Raw genomic sequence first — 20,779 nt, 5'->3', positions numbered from 1 at the left:
TAGCAAATCTCTTTTGGACCTTCAAAGATCTTGGTTTTCAATCTTCAGCTCCTGAGTCCTAACCAGAAGTACCAATGCATATGCTTTCCCTGTGCCTGATCTCTGCATTGCAGACACCAGCTTGATGTTGGCCTCTTCAGTTGATTTTTTGATGGGCTTTGCGGGCATTCTGCAATGCAGTCTTGGGAGCAAGCCCAGCGGGATTTATATGTTTGCCTTAGAGTTAGACACTAAGCTTCCAATAAACAAAGTAGTCATAATTACAAAGCATATCCTAAAAATTAAATAACTCACTGTCACTGGGCAACTCAAACCAAATCAACAAGTAGAGAAATTTGTTAAATCATTTTTCTGTGGTAGCCCAAAGAAAAGGTGGTAGAATAAAATATAAAATTTAGGTCTTTTGATTTCTTTTGTCTTTTTGTAGGTTAAGTATGTTTTCTGCTAGGTTGAGCACATTTTCTTAATTAGTAAATTGGAGCTTAGTGGATTTTTGTTTTTTTTTTTTAAAGAAGTTTAAGGGTTAAAAACTGAACCACCACACTTAGAATACCATTGGGTTACTGTATAAAGTTCATTCTACTTATAACAGAGTATATTCTCACCTATAAGTACTCCAGCGACCCAGAGATGGTCCAAAGACTGCTATTTATTTCCTAAATGAAAATTCAAGATGGGTTCTTTATCCTCAGAATAATGTACACACTGAGTATGGCATGAAGGCCCCTTGGTGGTCATCAGAAGCCACCAGGACCCTAAATTCTTTCCTATTCTTCCTTGCCCCTGTCCCTCTCCACCCCCAGCTTTACCACCAACAATTCCCAGAAAATGCCATATGTCCTTGCACTTGTTCCTCATATAAGCACCAAATTCGCTGCTGCCCCATTCCACTTGGTCAAATCCCTTTCTGCCTGCAGATTACCACCTAGATATTGCTTTTTCCAGAGTTGTCTAAGATTCTTGCAGAACCTTAGACTGGTCCCTGTAGCATCTTCTCCCTGGGAGCATTTCTCATCTCATTTCTCATTCAGAGTTACCTCTGAGCCTAGTGAACTGCCCATCACATCCAGGCACCTGTCAGACACCTGATAAATGAACAAAGGAATCTTCAAGTCCATGGCCTACAAAACAACTCTCCTCAAGTCTGTATGAGACCTACCTGCTTCCGCATCACATCTGTAGCCTGCATGATATAGCGAGGTGGCAGTCCGTGGCTTCTGGCCAGAATGATTGCTTGCTCCAGCGTCACACTCAGGGTGCACCTGGGGGCCAAGGCAAGGGCAAGTCAGACCCCACAGTTCCTGATACACCCTTTGAGACTATGTGGATTACCAGTCACAAAATCAGAAAGCACCAGCCAAAACCAAAGTGACTAGACAATGAACCACTGATTTTTCTACATAGAACACCAGTTTAAAAATAGATTATAAAGATACAGTACTGGGGTCAGAAATTAGGTATTTAAATTGAAAACAAATCCATGATGAACTATGTTTATAAAAGAACTTATCTACAGAAAAGTAACCAGAATTAGAACGTTTTATTACTAAATATTATTCTTTGATATTTCATATAATTTAGAAGAAATGACTAAAGAATATTTACTATTAATTTCCACATATTGATGGTTAATAGATTCATACTGATTTATGCACAAATATTGTAGAAAAGTAAACACTGAAATTACTATTTCTTGAAGTCAGAATTGATTTTTTTAAATGTGTTTATTGGACCCAACTAAAAGAGTGTTTGTAAAAGTTCAAAAAAAAACCCTATAACTAGTTTTATAGAAATGTGATACCAAGAGCAGCCCTGAGAAAAGTGTTCTGACCAGGATTTAGTGATCAGTTAGCCTGTGTTCTTTTCCTCCTCTGTAAGGCATTCTCTTCGGTTCTTCCACATTGATCTCTATAGTAGCCCTTAAAGCTTATGTTTATTTATTTACATTTTTAAGTGCTGGTCTCTGAATTGTTCTTTTAAGGGTAGCTTTTGCATACATTTCATTAAAATTGTCATTAATTTTAGATACTTCTCCTAAAATTTGTACTAATGAATTTTGTTTTACTTGTTTTTTTAACAGATTCATATTTTAAGTAGCCTTTTCCCCATGTTTGCATTTACCTACCTATGGTTTGGTGTTTTATTTGTGTATTAGCTCTGTCTAGTATTTTTTACCTTCAAATAATGGTAAGTTCTACAATGCAATTGTTTCTATGGGAGAAATATATAACTCATTGTTTATGAGGTTCTAACACAGAAGTTCTTGGTTATGAGGCTCTAACACAGAAGTCCAACGCATTTGGTAGGTTTTGATACTGACAATTAAGATAAAAAGAGAGAGGGATTTAAAATATTCCTGTTGTAATATTAGAAAGAACCTGGCAAATACAACTGAGTGGTTACATATAATTGCATTCTTTTTTTTTTTTTCCATATAATTGCATTCTAAGGAGAAACATGTATGTTCTATTGGCTGTTAAATGACTTGAAAGGCAGCTTTCTCATTACCATTACAGATAATTCATTATTATGAATTCATTATTATGAACACATGTTCAAGTGGGCTAACGTTCATCATTAAGTTCTAGTTGCACATGATGTTCACAGACTTTTTGTGTGTGAGTCTGGTAACAACACATGTTGTTACATGTACATGTGAGCTGCAGAACAGTCTATGCTGATGAAGGCCAAGCAGTATAACTAACAGTTCATGTTTAAAAAATCAATTTTCTTCAAAGCTTTTAATCGCCAGCTTACTCAACAGACCATAACCTTTTTCTCCTCTTTAAGGTCTCCTCCACTCCAATTTTAAATCTTTATTGATCCTAACATTTTAATCAATAATGCTCATTACACCAGCTGAATGAAGCCAAGAGGAGAAAAAAAATCTTTATCTTTTTCTAATCATGCTGAAATATGTCTGTGCTTACCTGATAAAGCACAACTTGCTTTATCTCTCTTGTACTCACTGATAAACAAGACTTACATGCTGTGAAGGGCTTTAAACAGGCAGCCTAGAATTATTATTTATTTTCTTATCCTTTTTAAACTGATTTCGTTTTTTAAATTTTATTATTATTATACTTTAAGTTCTGAGATACATGGGCAGAATGTGCAGATTCGTTACATAGGTATACATATGCCATGATAGTTTGCTGCACCCATCAACCCCTCATCTACATTAGGTATTTCTCCTAATGCTATCTCTCCCCTAGTCCCCCACCAACCCCTGACAGGTCCCGTTGTGTGATGTTCCCCTTCCTGTGTCCATGTGTTCTCATTGTTCAACTCCCACTTATGAGTGAGAATATGTGGTGTTTGGTTTTCAGTTCTTGTGTTGGTTTGCTGAGAATGATGGCTTCCAGCTTCATCCACATCCCTGCAAAGGATATGAACCCATCCCTTTTTATGGCTGCATAGTATTCCATGGTGTATGTGTGCCACATTTTCTTTATCCAGTCTATCACTGATGGGCATAATAACAATAATAAACATAAGCATGTGTCTTTATAGTAGAATGATTTCTAATCCTTTGGGTATATATCTAGTAATGGGATTGCTGGGTCAATGGTATTTCTGGTTCTAGATCCACACTGTCTTCCACAATGGTTGACCTAATTTCTTTCTCGCTACCTCAAGTTGTAGTAAGCAGCAAATTACCTGGCAGAGATTTTTAAAGATTTTACTGCAATCAGGAAGCGAATGTGCTCAGGAGAATGCTCTCTGAAAGGATACCTCAAAGTGTGATTTGCAACCAATCACACATCAGCTAATAGAAAAATCTACCTTCAAATGGATATGTATATTTTCTTTCCCCAGCATATCAAAAAAAGATGGCTGCACCTATATTTGCCTTTTCATGCTAACCATTATGTATCTTTCAATTAGGTCCCAAAATTAATTTGAAATTTTTAAAAAGTGAAAAGTGTTAAAAACAATTACATAAAGGTGGGAAATATCGCCTGTAATTTGAATCATGGTTGATGGGTACAACCAAGGCCTTGTATTTCCATTCGCAGCATCATAGAATTCCATTTTCCTGAATTAAGCCTGTGAAGAAAAGCCTCGCAGGAAGGCTGCCACTTTTCTATCAGTATACCATTATTTGCCCCGTAGCTTTTCATCTTCTCCCAACTATCTCAACTTGAATGTCAAGTGGAAAAAATCAGCATCTGCAAGAAGCATTCTGATGCTTGCATTCTCTGATGGACTTGCATTCCGATGCAGGCATTCTCTGATGGACTTGCATTCCGATGCAGGCATTCTCTGATGGACTTGCATTCTGATGCTTGCATTCTCTGATGGACTTGCATTCTGATGCTTGCATTCTCTGATGGACTTGCATTCTGATGCAGGCATTCTCTGATGGACTTGCATTCTGATGCTTGCATTCTCTGATGGACTTGCATTCTGATGCTTGCATTCTCTGATGGACTTGCATTCTGATGCAGGCATTCTCTGATGGACTTGCATTCTGATGCAGGCATTCTCTGATGGACTTACATTCTGATGCAGGCATTCTCTGATGGACTTGCATTCTGATGCAGGCATTCTCTGATGGACTTGCATTCTGATGCAGGCATTCTCTGATGGACTTGCATTCTGATGCTTGCATTCTCTGATGGACTTGCATTCTGATGCTTGCATTCTCTGATGGACTTGCATTCTGATGCAGGCATTCTCTGATGGACTTGCATTCTGATGCAGGCATTCTCTGATGGACTTGCATTCCGATGCAGGCATTCTCTGATGGACTTGCATTCCGATGCAGGCATTCTCTGATGGACTTGCATTCTGATGCTTGCATTCTCTGATGGACTTGCATTCTGATGCAGGCATTCTCTGATGGACTTGCATTCTGATGCTTGCATTCTCTGATGGCCTTGCATTCTGATGCTTGCATTCTCTGATGGACTTGCATTCTGTTGCAGGCATTCTCTGATGGACTTGCATTCTGATGCAGGCATTCTCTGATGGACTTGCATTCTGATGCTTGCATTCTCTGATGGACTTGCATTCTGATGCAGGCATTCTCTGATGGACTTGCATTCTGATGCAGGCATTCTCTGATGGACTTGCATTCTGATGCAGGCATTCTCTGATGGACTTGCATTCTGATGCAGGCATTCTCTGATGGACTTGCATTCTGATGCAGGCATTCTCTGATGGACTTGCATTCTGATGCAGGCATTCTCTGATGGACTCCAGGTCCAGAAAGTGGCACATGGTTTTTCAGTAGCACATAAATATATACTCAGAGTCAGATTTACAAGGGCTCATTTGACTTTATAGGCACTTTCTGATGACCAGAGAGACTAATATGCTAGCCCTGAGCAAGAGAATGAAAGGAGCTTATTAAAAGCCAGAAACCCTCATTCAATAGGAGGTTTCTCTTTTTTTGGAGATAGGGTCTTACTCTGTTGCCCAGGCTAGAAAGCAGTGGTGCCATCTCAGCTCACTGCAGCTTTAACTTCCTGGGCTCAGGTGATCCTCTGACCTCAGACTTCTGAGTAGCTGGGACTACAAGAATACACCACCACATCCAGCCAATTTTTGTATTTTTTGTGGAGATGAGTTTTCACCATTTTGCCCAGGCTGGTTTTGAACTCCTGGTCTCAAACGACTCACTTGCTTCAGCCTCCCAAAGCACTAGAATTACAGGCATGAACCACCATGCCCAGCCAAATGTGGGGTTTCTTACCTGATGCCCCAATCTTCCTCTTAGCATGAACTCTGTTTTACAGTTAAATTAAAATTTGAATAAATATATATTTTTGCCCTATCTGGAAAATATAGGCCTTCAATTTTTCAGCTCCATCTACTACAATGTCACTTAAAAATACACAACTCTTTCCCTAGAAGCCACAGAATAAATGTCACAGAGTAGCATTTGACCTTCATAAAAAGGCAAATGTAACATATGCACTGAAGAAAGTTTTCCCATCATTTTAGTAATAAGACATTCCAAGTAATGGCTCTGCTTAGAGTATACATATGAGAAAGCACACTTGATAGGGTAGCAAAGTTATATAGAAATTTTAAATTTCCCCATAGTAAGAAAAAGGAAAGGGTCAATATATCTGTGCTTATAATTAATAAATCTCCTTGACACATTTTGTACTGAGAATAGATCCCAAATCACTCAGATATTTAGGGTAGTTTTAATATGATAAATGTAACCTATAGCTAATGGGTCCCATTTAATTTGAAGGACACTTAGATTTAGCAATGCTAAGAAAGATGAATTAAAATGTACTTTATTGCTTGATTCTTTCTTTCACTTATTCATTTGCCAAACATTTTTGGACTGTCTACTTTGTACCTACAAGTACCATGAAGTGCTGGCAGGAGTGGATTTACTTTGAAGCTATAAAAGCTTGAATTTCAAGGTCCCTTACTTGTACTAATACCTTTCCGGGTTCTGGGAGGGGCTTTAGCACTGTGTTCACATAGTCGCATTCATTTACAAATGTGCAAAAACAAAATGTTTTCACTGCAAACGGTATGGGTACTGTCTTCTTTACATTCCAGCTTCCTTCTGTCATGTTGGGTAGTGTTCAATTGGCTGTGGTTATTTTTGAAAATGAGCTAAAGAAAGTTTAGTTGGGATCTGTTCAGGCTATGTTTGCTGGGACCTATTTATAGGTCAATAATTACTTCCATTTATGTTTGGGTTTTTGTAGTACCCTGTGTAGAAATGGCTTCCAGAATATTCCTACTGGCCATTATACAGAGTCATCCAATGTTGGAAAAGAGGTGCAGGGCCAGCAGTCGTGATGTGATACATCCGTATCCTGAAGCCCCCAGGATGGGAAATGTGTATGTTTTGGAGGACAAAAAGGTTGGAAATGTATACAGCCATAAACTACTCTGTGGTATATTCTCCCAAACTTATGGTTCATGTGCTAAAGAAACGTAGAGAAGTTTTTTGCATTTGACAGTAATTTTAAAATGCATAAGACATTAGTAATAAGACACTTTGAGGTTGAAAAGCTTTTTAAAACGTTTCTTTCTTTTTTAAAAAATTATACTTTAAGTTCTGGGGTACATGTGCAGATTGTGCAGGACTGTCACACAGGAACACGCATGTGGTGGTGCTTTGCCGCATCCATCCTCCCATCATCTACATAAGGCATTTTTCCTATTGTTATCCCTCCCCAAAATCCCAACCTTTGCTATGCCTCCCCTAGTTCTCCCACCCCTCAACAGGCCCCAGTGTGTGAAGTTCCCCTCCCTGTTTCAGGACACAAAATCAATGTGCAAAAATCACAAACATTCCTTTACACCAAAAACAGATAGAGAACCAAATCGTGAGCAAACTCCCATTCATAATTGCTACAAAGAGAATAAAATACCTAGGAATACAACTAACAAGGGATGTGAAGGACCTCTTCAAGGAGAACTAAAACTCTTAAAATTTGATCATCCATGTTAGAGAAAAGACAAAATAATCGTTCTATTCTCTCTATAAAAAAATTATATTGAAAAGTTGTTATAATTTCAAGAAGCAAAGAGTATGTTAACAAAAACTGTAGAGAAAAACTATACAGAAATGGGTCAGTCCATAAAGTAATAAAAATTATTTTTTATAATGCCTGTGTTATCATACTTTTAAACATTGCAATTTATTTATTTCTTATATTCTGATTATATTTTAACTGTCATTCTTATGTTGTTTCGTAATTTTCCAAATTATCTCTGACTTTATTTCACTTAACTTCAGACCCCAAAATCTCCATTACTCCAGTGTGTAGGAGATGCAGCAGTGAGCAAAGCCAAGTCCTATCTCTTTTGATGATCAAATCTTAGTAAGAAGACAAAGAAAGTGAAGAAACAGATGTATAATATCGGGTAGGAATGAGTTATCCAGAAAAATAAATTTTGTGGTGGATTAGAAAGTGGGATGGTACTAGCAGAGGGTATAATGGCAGAAGGAGATGCTGTTTTGGGGAAGACTATTTCGAGGAGAGTGAGTGCAAAGGCCCTGAGGTTAATGCTGGTTCAGTCTGCTCACGAAGAAATGTGGAGCTCAACATGCTGGTGCACACAGAGAGAAGGAGATGAGGTTGGAGAAATAGCCTGGGCTCAAACATGCCGAGCCTTGGGCATCAGAGTTTAGGAGTTGGTGGTTTAGTTACTTCTTTGGTTGACATAAAAAATTTTTCTATATTTACCTTACATGATATCAAATGACACTTTGTTAAGTAAATTATCAAAGTAATTTACTAAGTACTCAACCATAACAGCTTATCAACACGGTATTCAAAGCATCTTCAGTTTCTTCCCAATGGTAACATTTGCAAAAGCAAACTCTTCATCTTCTCCCACTTCCACCTCATGGTCCCAACACCCTACTTACTCCCCATCACCCACAACTTCTTTCTGCTTTCAGTCAGCATCTTAGTACCATTGTACAAACCTCTCCCCCAATCCTGTGCCCATTTTTTCTCTGTCTCTCACTACTTTCGAAATATCTTGGAACCTCTTTCTGAATGCAAAATGGCAGCTGACAACAGAAGGGCTTGAAGACAGTCTTACAGGGCTGCATCCAGGTTACTTCTGCTCTCAGCCTGCATCTCCTCTGTAAATTGAGGAAAGCAGGCATACTGACCTCATAAAGTGCAGCAAGAATGACCTGCAGTGGTGAGTGTGATCCCTGCCCATGGGAAGTCTGTGTGGAGAAGGCTCTTTATGGGCAGTACATCATTTGGGAAAAAAAGGAACACAAGCCTTTGTAAATCCCAGTTTCTCAAATCTCATCATATTTCAACTATTCATACTCTTTATTCAAAAGAGGTGCTCATTAAAGTAACACTGGAGTACTTATGATGCTATGAGATTACCATAATTATATGAAGCTAAGGACAACTATATGCCGATATCTCTTATATAAACTGAGTTCGGTTAGAGTCCACCTGACTATAATTTGGGTATTTGCTGAAAAAATTCTTTGTGATTTTTATTTCAGGTGTTTGTCCCAATAGATCTCAGACATCAGACCTTGAGTTTATTTTGTACAGCAAACTGCAGAGCTAAAGGAAGGTCAGGAAAAGCATGTGAACTGGTCTCCCCTTTCCCAACCCTATTTCTAGATGCCAGAGGTGCATCTCCCATTCCCTTCACAGCTAAGTCTCACTGGAGAGACAAAGCTTGGTTTCCTAAATTGGCTTACATGAAAAATATTGTATTTCAGTCATTTCTAACTTAGATTCATTATACTATATTTAGCTCACTTTTTAAAATACCTGTTCTTACCTTAAGTGGATATTGTTTACATGTTAACCCTCCCCTTTAAGATGACTCATAACATTTCTATAATAAATTAGATAAAAGAATCTCTTGAAACCTAAGGGCCTTCTACATTTGGTCATTTACCATAATTACAGACAAAAATATCTGTTTTATTCTAAAATCAGTTTTATATTTGAAAACCTCCAGAAGCCTACTGACTCATTTAACATTGATTCAAACTGTACTGAGCAAAGAAGCCAATCTCTCAAGGGCTGAAATGCATTTTACTGAACACTTTGGGAGCTGTAACACCCCTTTTGGGCTATAAGGGCGATTCAGTAACTCACAATGAAATGACATGGGAAACCAGAACAATTTGAGGTTCATGGTTCTGAGCTCCGTTTTTCTACTGTGGATTTATTTGCTAACTCTCAGCAGGCTCACTCTCAAGAATGCCCATATTTTGCTAGGTAGCTAATCATTACATTGCTCTTTCTTGAGGGCAAACCCAAATGTTCTTATTACTAGTAGAGGAGTGTTACTCAGACCCTAACACATTAAATAAAACACATGAAAATCTAGGGCGATGATCTCCGAATTTGTAGTCACAACAATTTGCCATAAATTGACATTACATAGATATTTCAGTAAAACAATATTTTAAGTAATTACAAATAGGAAATGTAAACTTTAGGAAGGGATACTTTTTATTTTCACACATTTTTAAAATTCAGTGTGGGACGAAGCATTAATTTGAAAACTTCCGTAGTTGTTAATGTTACCTACGAAGGTACCACTAAACACTATCCCTGAAAAAAAAAAATACACTGAGATCACTGAATTTAGGGATACATGTTTAGACTTTGAAAGTTACTTGAGTGGCAAATTTAAAATCTTTTGTACAGTAATAATATAAATGAATCACTTAGATAAATATCATCTTTTTTGTGTTAGTACAGTTTTATAACTAGTAGAATAATTTCCTGTTAGTAAACTATGATATTTGGCAAACACACTCCAGGCATGTGTCACAGTTTTCTGAGTTGAAGGAATCATGGTTCAAACAATAGTTTGACCAACTGTAGCAATTGTGCACTAGCCACCACCCCTTGACAATCTATATAAACTCTCTCGTCACCGAAACTCACTGTGATTCACTTGCAATCACATGGAGGTTAATTTGATTTTGTACTAGATAAATATCAAGGGAAATCAATATTTATTAACACATTTGAAATCAGTGAGTTTTGCCCCAACGTAGAATTCTATGCAATGATCACAGTCTGATTTTGTTTTTTGGCTTGGACTTCCACATACATTACCTCATTTTCACTGTTCTTCATAACTACGAGGCTGCTTTTAGTCATGGAAACAAGAAGCAGATGATTCCCCTGGGGAAAATGCATGCTTCGGAGTCTTTGTATATAAGGACAGTCTGAGAAACATACTAGTGTGGTAATATTCTTCACGTGAATTATATATACTATATATTTATATTTAAAATCTTAAAGATTTCATTCTTAGAACATAAAATCATTTCCCCCATTTTATGACAGCCCTCCTTTTTTCCTTCTTTAATTAAAAGACGGGTCATTATCTTTGTTCAAATGACTATAGCAAACAAGTTATTAGGCATCTAATCAGCTGTGGTTCTTTGTGATGCTTTAGTAAGCTGAAGTTACCTATATTCAAATTTAGGACAGCATTCAAATTTTGGAAAGGCATAATGACTATCTATTTCAACACCAAGAGAACTAAGTAAATGCAATAAGCTAGAATGTAGCACATAGCAGCTACTCTTGCTGTTTGCACACCACTCTTTTATAAGCAGAAGCTTCCTTTTTTTTTTTTTGGTTTTGAGTCCCGGTCTTGCTCTATCACTAAGGCCGGAGTGCAGTGGCAAGATCATGGCTCACTGCAGCCTCAAACTCCTGGGCTCAAGTGATCCTCCTGCCTTAGCTTCCTCAATATCTGGGACTACAGGTGCCTGCCATTAATTTTTTAATTTTTTGTAGAGAAGGGGTCTTGCTGTGTTGCCCACGCTGATCTCAAACTCCTGGGCTCAAGTGGTCCTCCTACCTAAGACCCACAAAGTGCTGGGATTACAGGTGTGAGCCACTGTGCCCAACTGAGAATCTTCTTTTGACAGATACAAGACACTGCTGATCATGTGATTTTATGCACTCCAAAGCAACATCTGAACACCCATCCTGGAAAGCCTAAGGCAGATTAGTCAGCAATCTTTGAACTAAAGATACATCTCTACCTGTTGGAAAAATATGTAAATAATTCTTCTCAGTTTCCACATGCTTTTTACCTCTTCCTCTGCTTTTGGTCTCATTTTATTCAGCTATTTAAAAATTAGCATCTGCATGAAACAGATGTGCTGGAAATTCACTGACCCTAATAAGAGAGAAGTTAAAAGAAATGAGACATAGAAGTTATTTAATTTCTCACAAATTTCTGTACCAGGATTATTTTTCAGTGGCCTCAACCTTCCCCATTTTTTAAAACCTCATGAAATATTATGCAGCCATCAAAAACGATGAGTTCGTGTCCTTTGCAGGGACATGGAAGATTCTGGAAACCATCATTCTCAGCAAACTGACACAAGAACAGAAAATCAAATGCCGCATGTTCTTACTTATAGGTGGGTGTTGAACAATGAGAACACATGGACACAGGGAAGGGAGCATCACACACCAGGGTCTGTCAGGGGGAAAAAAGGGAGGGACAGCAGGGGTTGGGGAGTGGGAGAGATAGCATGGGGAGAAATACCACATATAGGTGATGGGGAGGAAGGCAGCAAACCACACTGCCATGTATGTAGCTATGCAACAATCTTGCATGTTCTTCACATGTACCCCCAAACCTAAAATACAATAAAAAAAAAACCTTGCCAGAGTGGGTGTGATCAGGATTAAAATTACTGCTTTCCAAAAATCTTTGTTTAGTGATTTATTATTTATTTCATGTCTAGAGTAAGAAATTTTATAAACCTCCAAGTTATCAAATTAAACCCATCCGTTACAAGAGATTGATGCATGTGTGCAGTTCAGTGTGTTAATATATCCACTGCAGTATATTTTATGCCTATTCGTTTCATATTTTCTCCTATCTCTCCTGTTTAGCTGCACTAATATCATCTCCTGCCTAGACTGGTGCAACCTCACTCTAACCTTTCCTGTCTGGCCTCTTTCCATTGGTCTTCCTCCATAGTGAAGGTGACTTTTTAAAATGCAGATATAAATACAAACACGAGAATGGCTTCCCATTTCTTAACAGGAAACACAAGATCTTCACAATATGGTCCCTGGTTTTCCTCACTTCTACTCCATATTTTAACTATACTATTTATGGTTTTCTGCAATCATCAATTATGATAGTTCCCATGTTTGTATGATCTCATATGCCCTGGTTGAAGTCACACACAATATCTCTTACCCCACTGTCTCATACTCATCTGGAAGGTCTAGGGATTAAGAACATGAGCAAGAGAAAATTTCCTGAATTGGAGCCTGGCTTTGCTAATAACTGTGTGATCTTGGGCAACTTACTTCAATTCCTTAAACTCTGTTTCCTCCTCTATAAATTGAATTTAATGATCATACACAACACAGAGTATTGTTTTCAGGACTATGTGAAATAATTCCTGCCTAATATTTAGTGTGGGGGTACAGCACGTCATTTATTCTCAGCAAATGTTCAAAATTTTCATTAATATTACCACCACCACCACCAGAAGGCTGGACTGGTATCTATATTGACTATAGCTTTTCTAGACTCTAGCATACTTTCTAGGACTCAGTAAGCATTTAGTACACACATATTTTTCAAATGACATGAATTCCTCATGTGTGCCAATGATATTATATGCATGCCCCTAAAAGACTAGATTTATTTCTTTATGCTTGTATTTTCCACATATTTGCTCAAGAAGTGTTCACTTATTAAATATATTCTGGGAAGTGATAAATGCATTATGGAGACAATAAATATTAGCAAAAAGAAATCACAGATTCTCTTACGGCTTGTAATTGGGATATGATTCTTCTTCCATAACCAGTACTTTGCTCTTCCCTTTCTCTGGATTTCACGATTGCTTCTATCACATCTGCTGGTTAACAACTCTGTTTGAATTATGGTAATACTTGAAATATATATATTATAGCATACTTATTAGTCTTATATTAATTATTATATAATCAAAACTGTCCATTTATTTATTAATATTTTCCTGAGTCAGAAGAACACTTTTGAAACCCCAAGAGAATTGTCAGAATGACAAGTTATACATCCTTCCTCTCCATAGTAGTTTGAAAAACATGTATCCTCTCCTTTGAGTCACTTAAAACACAGTCCTTGGATTATCTTTTCCTGTTTTCATTATTAAAAAGAGCTGATGCTACATAGTATGGCTGCCTGGCTTCCCAATGTGGCTCCATTGTGAAGACATCAGACTATAAGAGCTGTGAGGGCAGGCATCCTGGGGTCTCCCAGGCTCGTGTAGCAAAGTGCTTGGCACATAGCAGTGCTCCATAGATTTTCCTGCTCAACAAATAAATGACAAATAGATGCATAAATGCCTGATTCTTTTTAAGTCCTAAACATTTGTCTTCATTCTGCCATACACTCTTGCATTTTGATACTAGGAACGACAACTTTCTATCCTTGAATTCAAGGGTAGCTCTTCTTTTGCTTTTGAATGTCTTTTTCAAAGGCAGATTCTAAAAACAAGCTCTAATAGGACTCAGCATTTTTTGTATTTTATTTCTTACAGATCAGAAGAGGTAACTTTTGTATTTTTCAAACTCCTCCCTATCATCCTATAGTGACCCATTACTGTGATTTTTAATAGTTCTGGGTTATCCCAATCTACTCATTTAAAACAAATGTGTTTCACAACTTCTAGCTCTGCAATGAGAAGATGGATTCACTATCGGAAACACTGATTTAGATGGAACAATCTGAGAAGTCAGGAATGCCTGATCCTGTACTAGATGTTTTCATATACGCTGCTCTTTAATCCTCAAGTCATCTTTGTGAGAAAGAAATCGTTTTTCATTTCACCAATAAGTCCCTGAGAGACCAGGTGATGTAATCACTTACTCCCTTGCACAGCAAGTAAACAACAGGATTCAAAACCCCTTTTTGGATTCAAAATCTAGGGCTCTTTCTACTGTACCAAATTCAAATCACATAGATTAATATATTTAGAGAATTCCAGCTCCCAACATCCATAATTCAACAATCACAAGCTTGGTTTCAGCATTTATATTTTAAATGCATTGTTTTGGTAGAGACGAATTCAGGCAGTCCAAATTACTTCACTGTGAATGTAGACTTCATTGTACTAAAATGAGTTCATGATTAAAAAGAAACTAGATTTGAAGCAAGCTCAGTAAGTATATTGATTGTAAAGTGATCAAGTAGTAGAAATAAGCTGAAGGGAGACTGTGTTCCTGCTTCACTACAGATTTGCATTTTTCTACATAAAATGCGCTGTTCTGTGTGAAGTGTGTTCATTCCTGTAATGATCACATTTTTTCTGGCTTCTAATTACTTTTACAGAGCACCACTGTGAAAAGTCTATTGACAACTGGAATGAAGCACCTGATTGAAGAAACTAATTCTCTAAGGTTGTGCAGTGATATTTTCCCTGCTCCCTTTCATTACCTTCCACAGAGGAAGAATTGTACACCTGAGGACTAGTGCAGTTTGTAAAATACTGATCAATCTCCACATGGCTGCTATGGTTCTACATAGGCAGAGTATCTGCAAAATAAATACAAAAAGGCCCGCAGTTGACCTATTGATCTTCCCACCTTACTCACCCTGAGCAAGACTTTGGTGACAAGCAAAAGTCTTAAGAATGTGAAAAACCCAAACACTTTATTATTTTCCTGTAAGAGAGAAGGAACTTTAAAATGAAACACATAAATGCTTTGATGTGGGGGAAAAAAGGACAAATAGACAATTTGTTTCAGCAACAAATTCTTTTATCCTACACACACACACGCATACATACACATACACACACACACACCACTCATATACAGCTATAATAAATTATTAAATATTGACACTCTCTTTCCAATTTTAGTATATGTGCTGCCAAAGCGAGCACGACACTCTCTTTTTAGGAAACTTTGAGCAACAAGGTAACAATAACTGCAATTCAAAAGCCAGCTGTCGGCCAGGTGTGCTGGTTCACACCTGTAATCCCAGCACTTTGGGAGGCTGAGGCAGGCAGATCACAAGGTCAGGAGATGGAGACCTTCCTGGCTAACAGAGTGAAACCCCATCTCTACTAAAAATACAAAAATAATTATCCAGGTGTGGTGGCATGCACCTGTAGTCCCAGCTACTCGGGAAGCTGAGGCAGAATCATGTGAACCTGGGAAGCGGAAGAGGTTGCAGTGAGCCTAGATGGCACCACTGCACTTTAGCCTGGGTGACAGAGCAAGACTTTGTGTCAAAAATAAAAATTAAAAAAAGCCAATAGTCACTTAGGCAAGTTTTTAGTATAATTTGTAGAAATAACTTCCCAATACTTTCAATATTATTGATCATTTGACTCCTGTCAAAAGGACAGTCCTAGTGAAATCTTCCTGTGACCATACTGGGTTTCTACTTTTCATAGCCCAGAGCTGGAAGACAAGGGTTTCCGAGTAGCTGAAAAGAAAGCAGGGGGAAGGCAGTCAGAAAGTAGCCCTGTGGAAAACAACTGAACAGAATGCAGCAGGGTTGGGCAACAGCTGGGGTAAGATCGGATCCTGGCTGCAGAAGCAGAACTCCACTCAATACTCCACTCACTCCATCTATCTTAAGGCAAAAAAGCAATTGAGTTGAAGGGGTGCATTTTCAGCGCTGCACAGGGAATTCGCCATGCAATTCTCATTAAAGATAATGGGACTTTCTATTACCACTTTGAATACATTCTCTGAAAGTTCTCAGCATTTTTCATTAAACTAAGCTTAAAAATCAACTGCCAAGCAAAAACATTCCACATCCCTCATTACTTTCTATTCAAGCCCATTAAGGTATGTTTTTCTTTGACATAGTTTCATTGTGGAGGTTAGCAGAGAAGCAATCAGGGACATTCTGGGGTTGGCTAACGAGCATTTAGGCACTCAGAGAATTATTTCCTATGCCAGGAATGTATATGAATATGAAACAGCAATGTGTTAAGACCTTAAATACTGCAGTCACCAGGTTTAAATCTGCTTCTCCATATTTTAGATTTTACAGCCTGGATTTACTCACCAATTTATTTCATTTCTATTTTGGTGGGTGGGTATCTATCCCAGCTACCAGAACTTCCTCAACATTCTCATCTGCTCTAGATCTCCAATTTGACTCCTGTCCTTACTCCTCATAGGTTCTCTGGTGACATATGTACTTAAACAGGTGTCTAGTATGTGGTGTTCATCCATATCTTCAGTTCTTTGACACTGAACCATAGTTGTTTTCTCTGTGGCCTGTTTATCTGAGACACTAAACAGAACTTTGTGGATTTGACACTTTTGAGTGGATCCTTCTGTTTTAACCTGAGGCATCTCCTCATCATGGTGCATCAAGGACAGGGATGTGGGGCACCTGGAAATATAGTCTCTATGTGCTCCCTGGTGATTTTCTTCTTTTCTCTGAAACTTCTATAGTTGGCAGCTGATTATTCTTTTCTCACATTTCCATGCCTGCTTCTAATACCCAAAGTATGTTCCTTAAAAATTCTTAGTAATGTTTTAAACCCAGCTCAAATATATCTCTGTAAAGCCTTCTCGGCCATGAGCCCCTTTCTTTTTCTGTACTAATCACCTGCATATTTGTTTTTCCATAGCTGCCTGATGGGTGTCCTTGTCAACTGTGAACCCATTAAAGGACATCTGAAATTCAATGTGGAACAGTGTAACAGATTAAGTCAACACCCTCTCTACAATCCCCTCAAAGAAAAATGTGTATTTTTTTCCCATGGCAGCCCTCCATCCTGACTTCTTTCTAAGCTGGTCAGTCAGAATCATTGATGCCCCTCTATTATGGTTGACTTGGGGTGTCAACCATAATATCTCTTAATTTGGCTGGATTAAGAGATACCCAGACAGCTGATAAAGCACTAATTATTTTCAATGCTTCAGCAGGCACAGAGCCCATTCTTCTGAGAGGGAAACCCAGATAGTGTGACATTTGATTAAAATGATGGAGCATCCCAGGGGTGTCTGTGAGGGTGTTTCTGAAGGAGACTGTCATATGGGTCCATGGACTGAGTGGGGAAGATTCACCCTCAATGTGAGTGGGCAGCATGCTATTGGATGGGGGCCCAGATGGAACAAAAAAGTAGAGGAAGAGTGAATTTTATGCTTTCTCTTCCAGAGCAAGGATGCCCCTCTTCTGCCTTTAGACATCAGAACTCCTGGTTCTCCAGGACTCACATCAGTGGCCCCTTAGGAGTATGACCGGCAGTTGGACCAGGAGTTTCACAGTATTGGCCTCCTTGGTTCTCAGGTCTTCTGACTTGCACTGAGCCACACTACTGGTTCTCCAGCTTGCAGACAGCCTACCTGGGACTTCTTAGCTTCCATAGTACAGTGAACCAAATCCCCTCGTAAGTTCCTTCTCATCTCTCTCTGTCCTGTCAGTTCGGCCCCTTTGCAGAACTGTGACTGAAGATTCTCCCTCTCCCCTAGTCTCTATTTCTCACCAATCACTGAGTCCTGTTGACTGCTGTTTAATACCTTTCACATCTAGCCTTTCCCTTCTAACCTCTGTGCCAATGCCTTAGTGCTAGGTCTCATGCTCTCTTGCTGTAATGCTGTAAAATCCTGCTGTTGCCTGCCTCCATCCTTGTCCCATTACAGACCATGATGATAATTTTTTTTGATATTTAAAAAAATATCTAATCGTGTTATTCTTTTGCTAAAAACTCTTCATTGGCTTCCTAAGGTCTCCAGGAAAGAGTCACAAATCCTTTGCCCAACAACCAGAGCCTTCCACTCTCTAATCCTGTCCAGTCACTACCCTCTCCTCTCAGCGCTGCTTTGCTCTCACTTGACCATCCAGAAATAGCACAGGATTTCCTGTGACCTGCAGCCACATAGCTACTGCACATCTCTGCACTGTCTTTTCACATTATTCTGTCACCCTGGAGGATGAAGAATCCATCCTTCTCTACTTCCATTGCCTGTGAGTGCTAGTCATGCTTTATAAATAGGTGTTATATTACTCCCTTCCTGAGTATTTAAATCTTACCCCTCTATACTCTTCCTGAATCTGTTAGAAGACCTAGTACTAGTTTAAGATTAATCTCACAAAGGCAGGAATGCTCCATCCTTCCTTCAACATTGTGATGATTAATACTGAATGTCAACTTGATTGGATTGAAGGAGGCAAAGTATTATTCCTGGGTGTGTCTGTCAGGGTGTTGCCAAAGGAGATTAACATTGGAGTCACTGGACTGGGAAAGGCAGACCCACCCTCAATCTGGGTGGGCATCATCCAACCAGATGCCAGCACAACCAGAATAAAAGCAGGCAGATGAACGTGGAGACATTAGACTGGCGTAGCCTCCCACCCTGCTTCTCTCTCTCATACTGGATGCTTCCTACCTTTGAACACTGGACTCCAGGTTCTTTAGCTTTGGGACTTGGACTGGCTTCCTTGCTCCATAGCTTGCAGATGGCCTATTGTGGACGTCACCTTGTGATCGTGTGAGTCAATCCTCCTTAATAAACTCACCTTTATATACATCTCTCCTGTGAGTTCTCTCCCTCCACAGAACTTTGACTAATACAAACACTCCATAGCACTTGCTCTCCTGTTCTCTTAACATGCTGAAAAAAGAGAGTCATTTACATTGGTGAGATACTCATATTTCTTCCCTCCTCTGGATGATGGAAAGTTTATCTTACATCACTTATTAGAGCAGTTATAAAACTCCTAACCTTGGAGCTCTCAGTAATATATTCCAGAATATGACTGGAAATTTATTTTATTTTTAATATAATTTGGTAGATTTAGGAAAGACGATAACTACAGTTTACTTGAAACAAAGAACCATATCCTTTTTAATCATTTTTAAAGATTAATATTTAAAATATTTATCCCTGTATGTATACAAATAAGATTTAGTAATATAAATACTATTTTTTAAAATTAATATGCTCAAATAGTAAAATTAGGTTTGGCAGATACAGATGAAATATAACTACTAATTATGTATTCATATGTTTGACATATTAGAACCTAGACTTTCCTATTCTAGTATATGAAAATCCTCTCCTTTTATATGTACTGAAAGCAGGGCGTGTTAGGCCAACATCGTCATTCCTAGACATCAGAACTAGAAACCTCCGCAGTAAGATATCACCCTCTCATAAATCCTGTTTTATTCATCCTTGCTCACCATACATCTAATTTGAAGAAAAGAATGTACATTTTAAAATAAAGTGAATCAATATACTAATTTATCAAGATACATATTAATCAAGCAAAAAAAGAGACAATGGTATCACATGCAAATATGACCACCTTTTTAAGGATAAAGAACTTTTATTAAAGATAATAGAAAAAGTAATGCAATGAAACTTTTTCATATTTATAGTATTTAATTTCTTCCTCTAATTTTAACCATTTACCTGTATTATTTATCTGGTTGACTAAATTAGAATAAATTTTAATGTTTATTTGCCTATTTTACAATTGAGTAAAATTTCAAATTCTGTATTTATTTATAATGAGGGGAACATCTGGGAGTAATTGAGATTTATCTTTATGAAAAGATAGTGGCGCCAATCTTATCATGAATAGGATACATTTTTTTCTTTATTGCAGGGCCCTGCAATGACAGGGCCCTTGGAGAAAGACAAATTTAATTTTTCCTTTTCAAAGGAAAATTAAAGCATGTATTTTATAACTTATTTTGGGGACTATACAACATCCTTGGATCATGAGCTAGCAAAAACATTTCTTCTGATCTATTTGTCCATCTTTCTAGTGATATAGAATTCAAATGTCTCCTGTAATCTTGTTACTGGATCTTTCAAAACTTTTTTGCACAGAAAGTAAATGAATACCTTTGAAACCTTTATTTGCTTATTGAAGTTATTTTTTTCTGTCCCATACACAGAATCTAACCTACACATAGAAATCCCCAGAGTAAACCTATTCCTTTTACTTAGTATGTCTTCACTGCACAGTAGAGAAAAGATGCAGCTTCATCATCTGCCCTATGGGAACTCTTTGATTACCTAAGACAGGTTACCTTGAATGCTCTACTTTTAAAATATTCTGCGTTACCTAATATGGGCCTATTTGTCAATTCGTCCTTTGATGTCAGGTTAATGACAGAATAAAGTATTACAAAGAAAGAGTCCTTTAAAAGTTCCAACAAAAGTGGTTTTCTAAATTGTTATTTTAAATTGCTTATATGAACTGAGAGTCATTACACTGTTCATCTTCATTTAGAATAAAAATTGTTTCATTAGCCATATTGGTAATACAAATTTTTTGTTGGTTGTTTTTATATTTTCACTTATAAATTTCACTTTTTTAA

General features: G+C 37.9%; 1 protein-coding gene across 2 annotated transcripts in view; it reads right to left on the bottom strand.

The window, feature by feature from the left end:
• Positions 1–20,779, bottom strand: part of PREX2 (phosphatidylinositol-3,4,5-trisphosphate dependent Rac exchange factor 2) — a 301,789-nt gene that overhangs the window by 18,908 nt on the left and 262,102 nt on the right. For both annotated transcript variants that reach the window (XM_054246467.2, XM_002758971.6), the window contains exon 38: positions 1,160–1,262. In XM_054246467.2, the coding sequence (XP_054102442.1) occupies positions 1,160–1,262 (103 nt within the window). The remainder of the gene's footprint in view (positions 1–1,159; positions 1,263–20,779) is intronic.

The sequence above is a fragment of the Callithrix jacchus genome, chromosome 16, assembly GCF_049354715.1.
Source record: "Callithrix jacchus isolate 240 chromosome 16, calJac240_pri, whole genome shotgun sequence".
NCBI classification, from domain to species: Eukaryota; Metazoa; Chordata; class Mammalia; order Primates; family Cebidae; genus Callithrix; species Callithrix jacchus.
The sequence above is the reverse complement of the archived record's forward strand: the minus strand, read 5'-3'. Positions and strand labels throughout refer to the sequence as shown.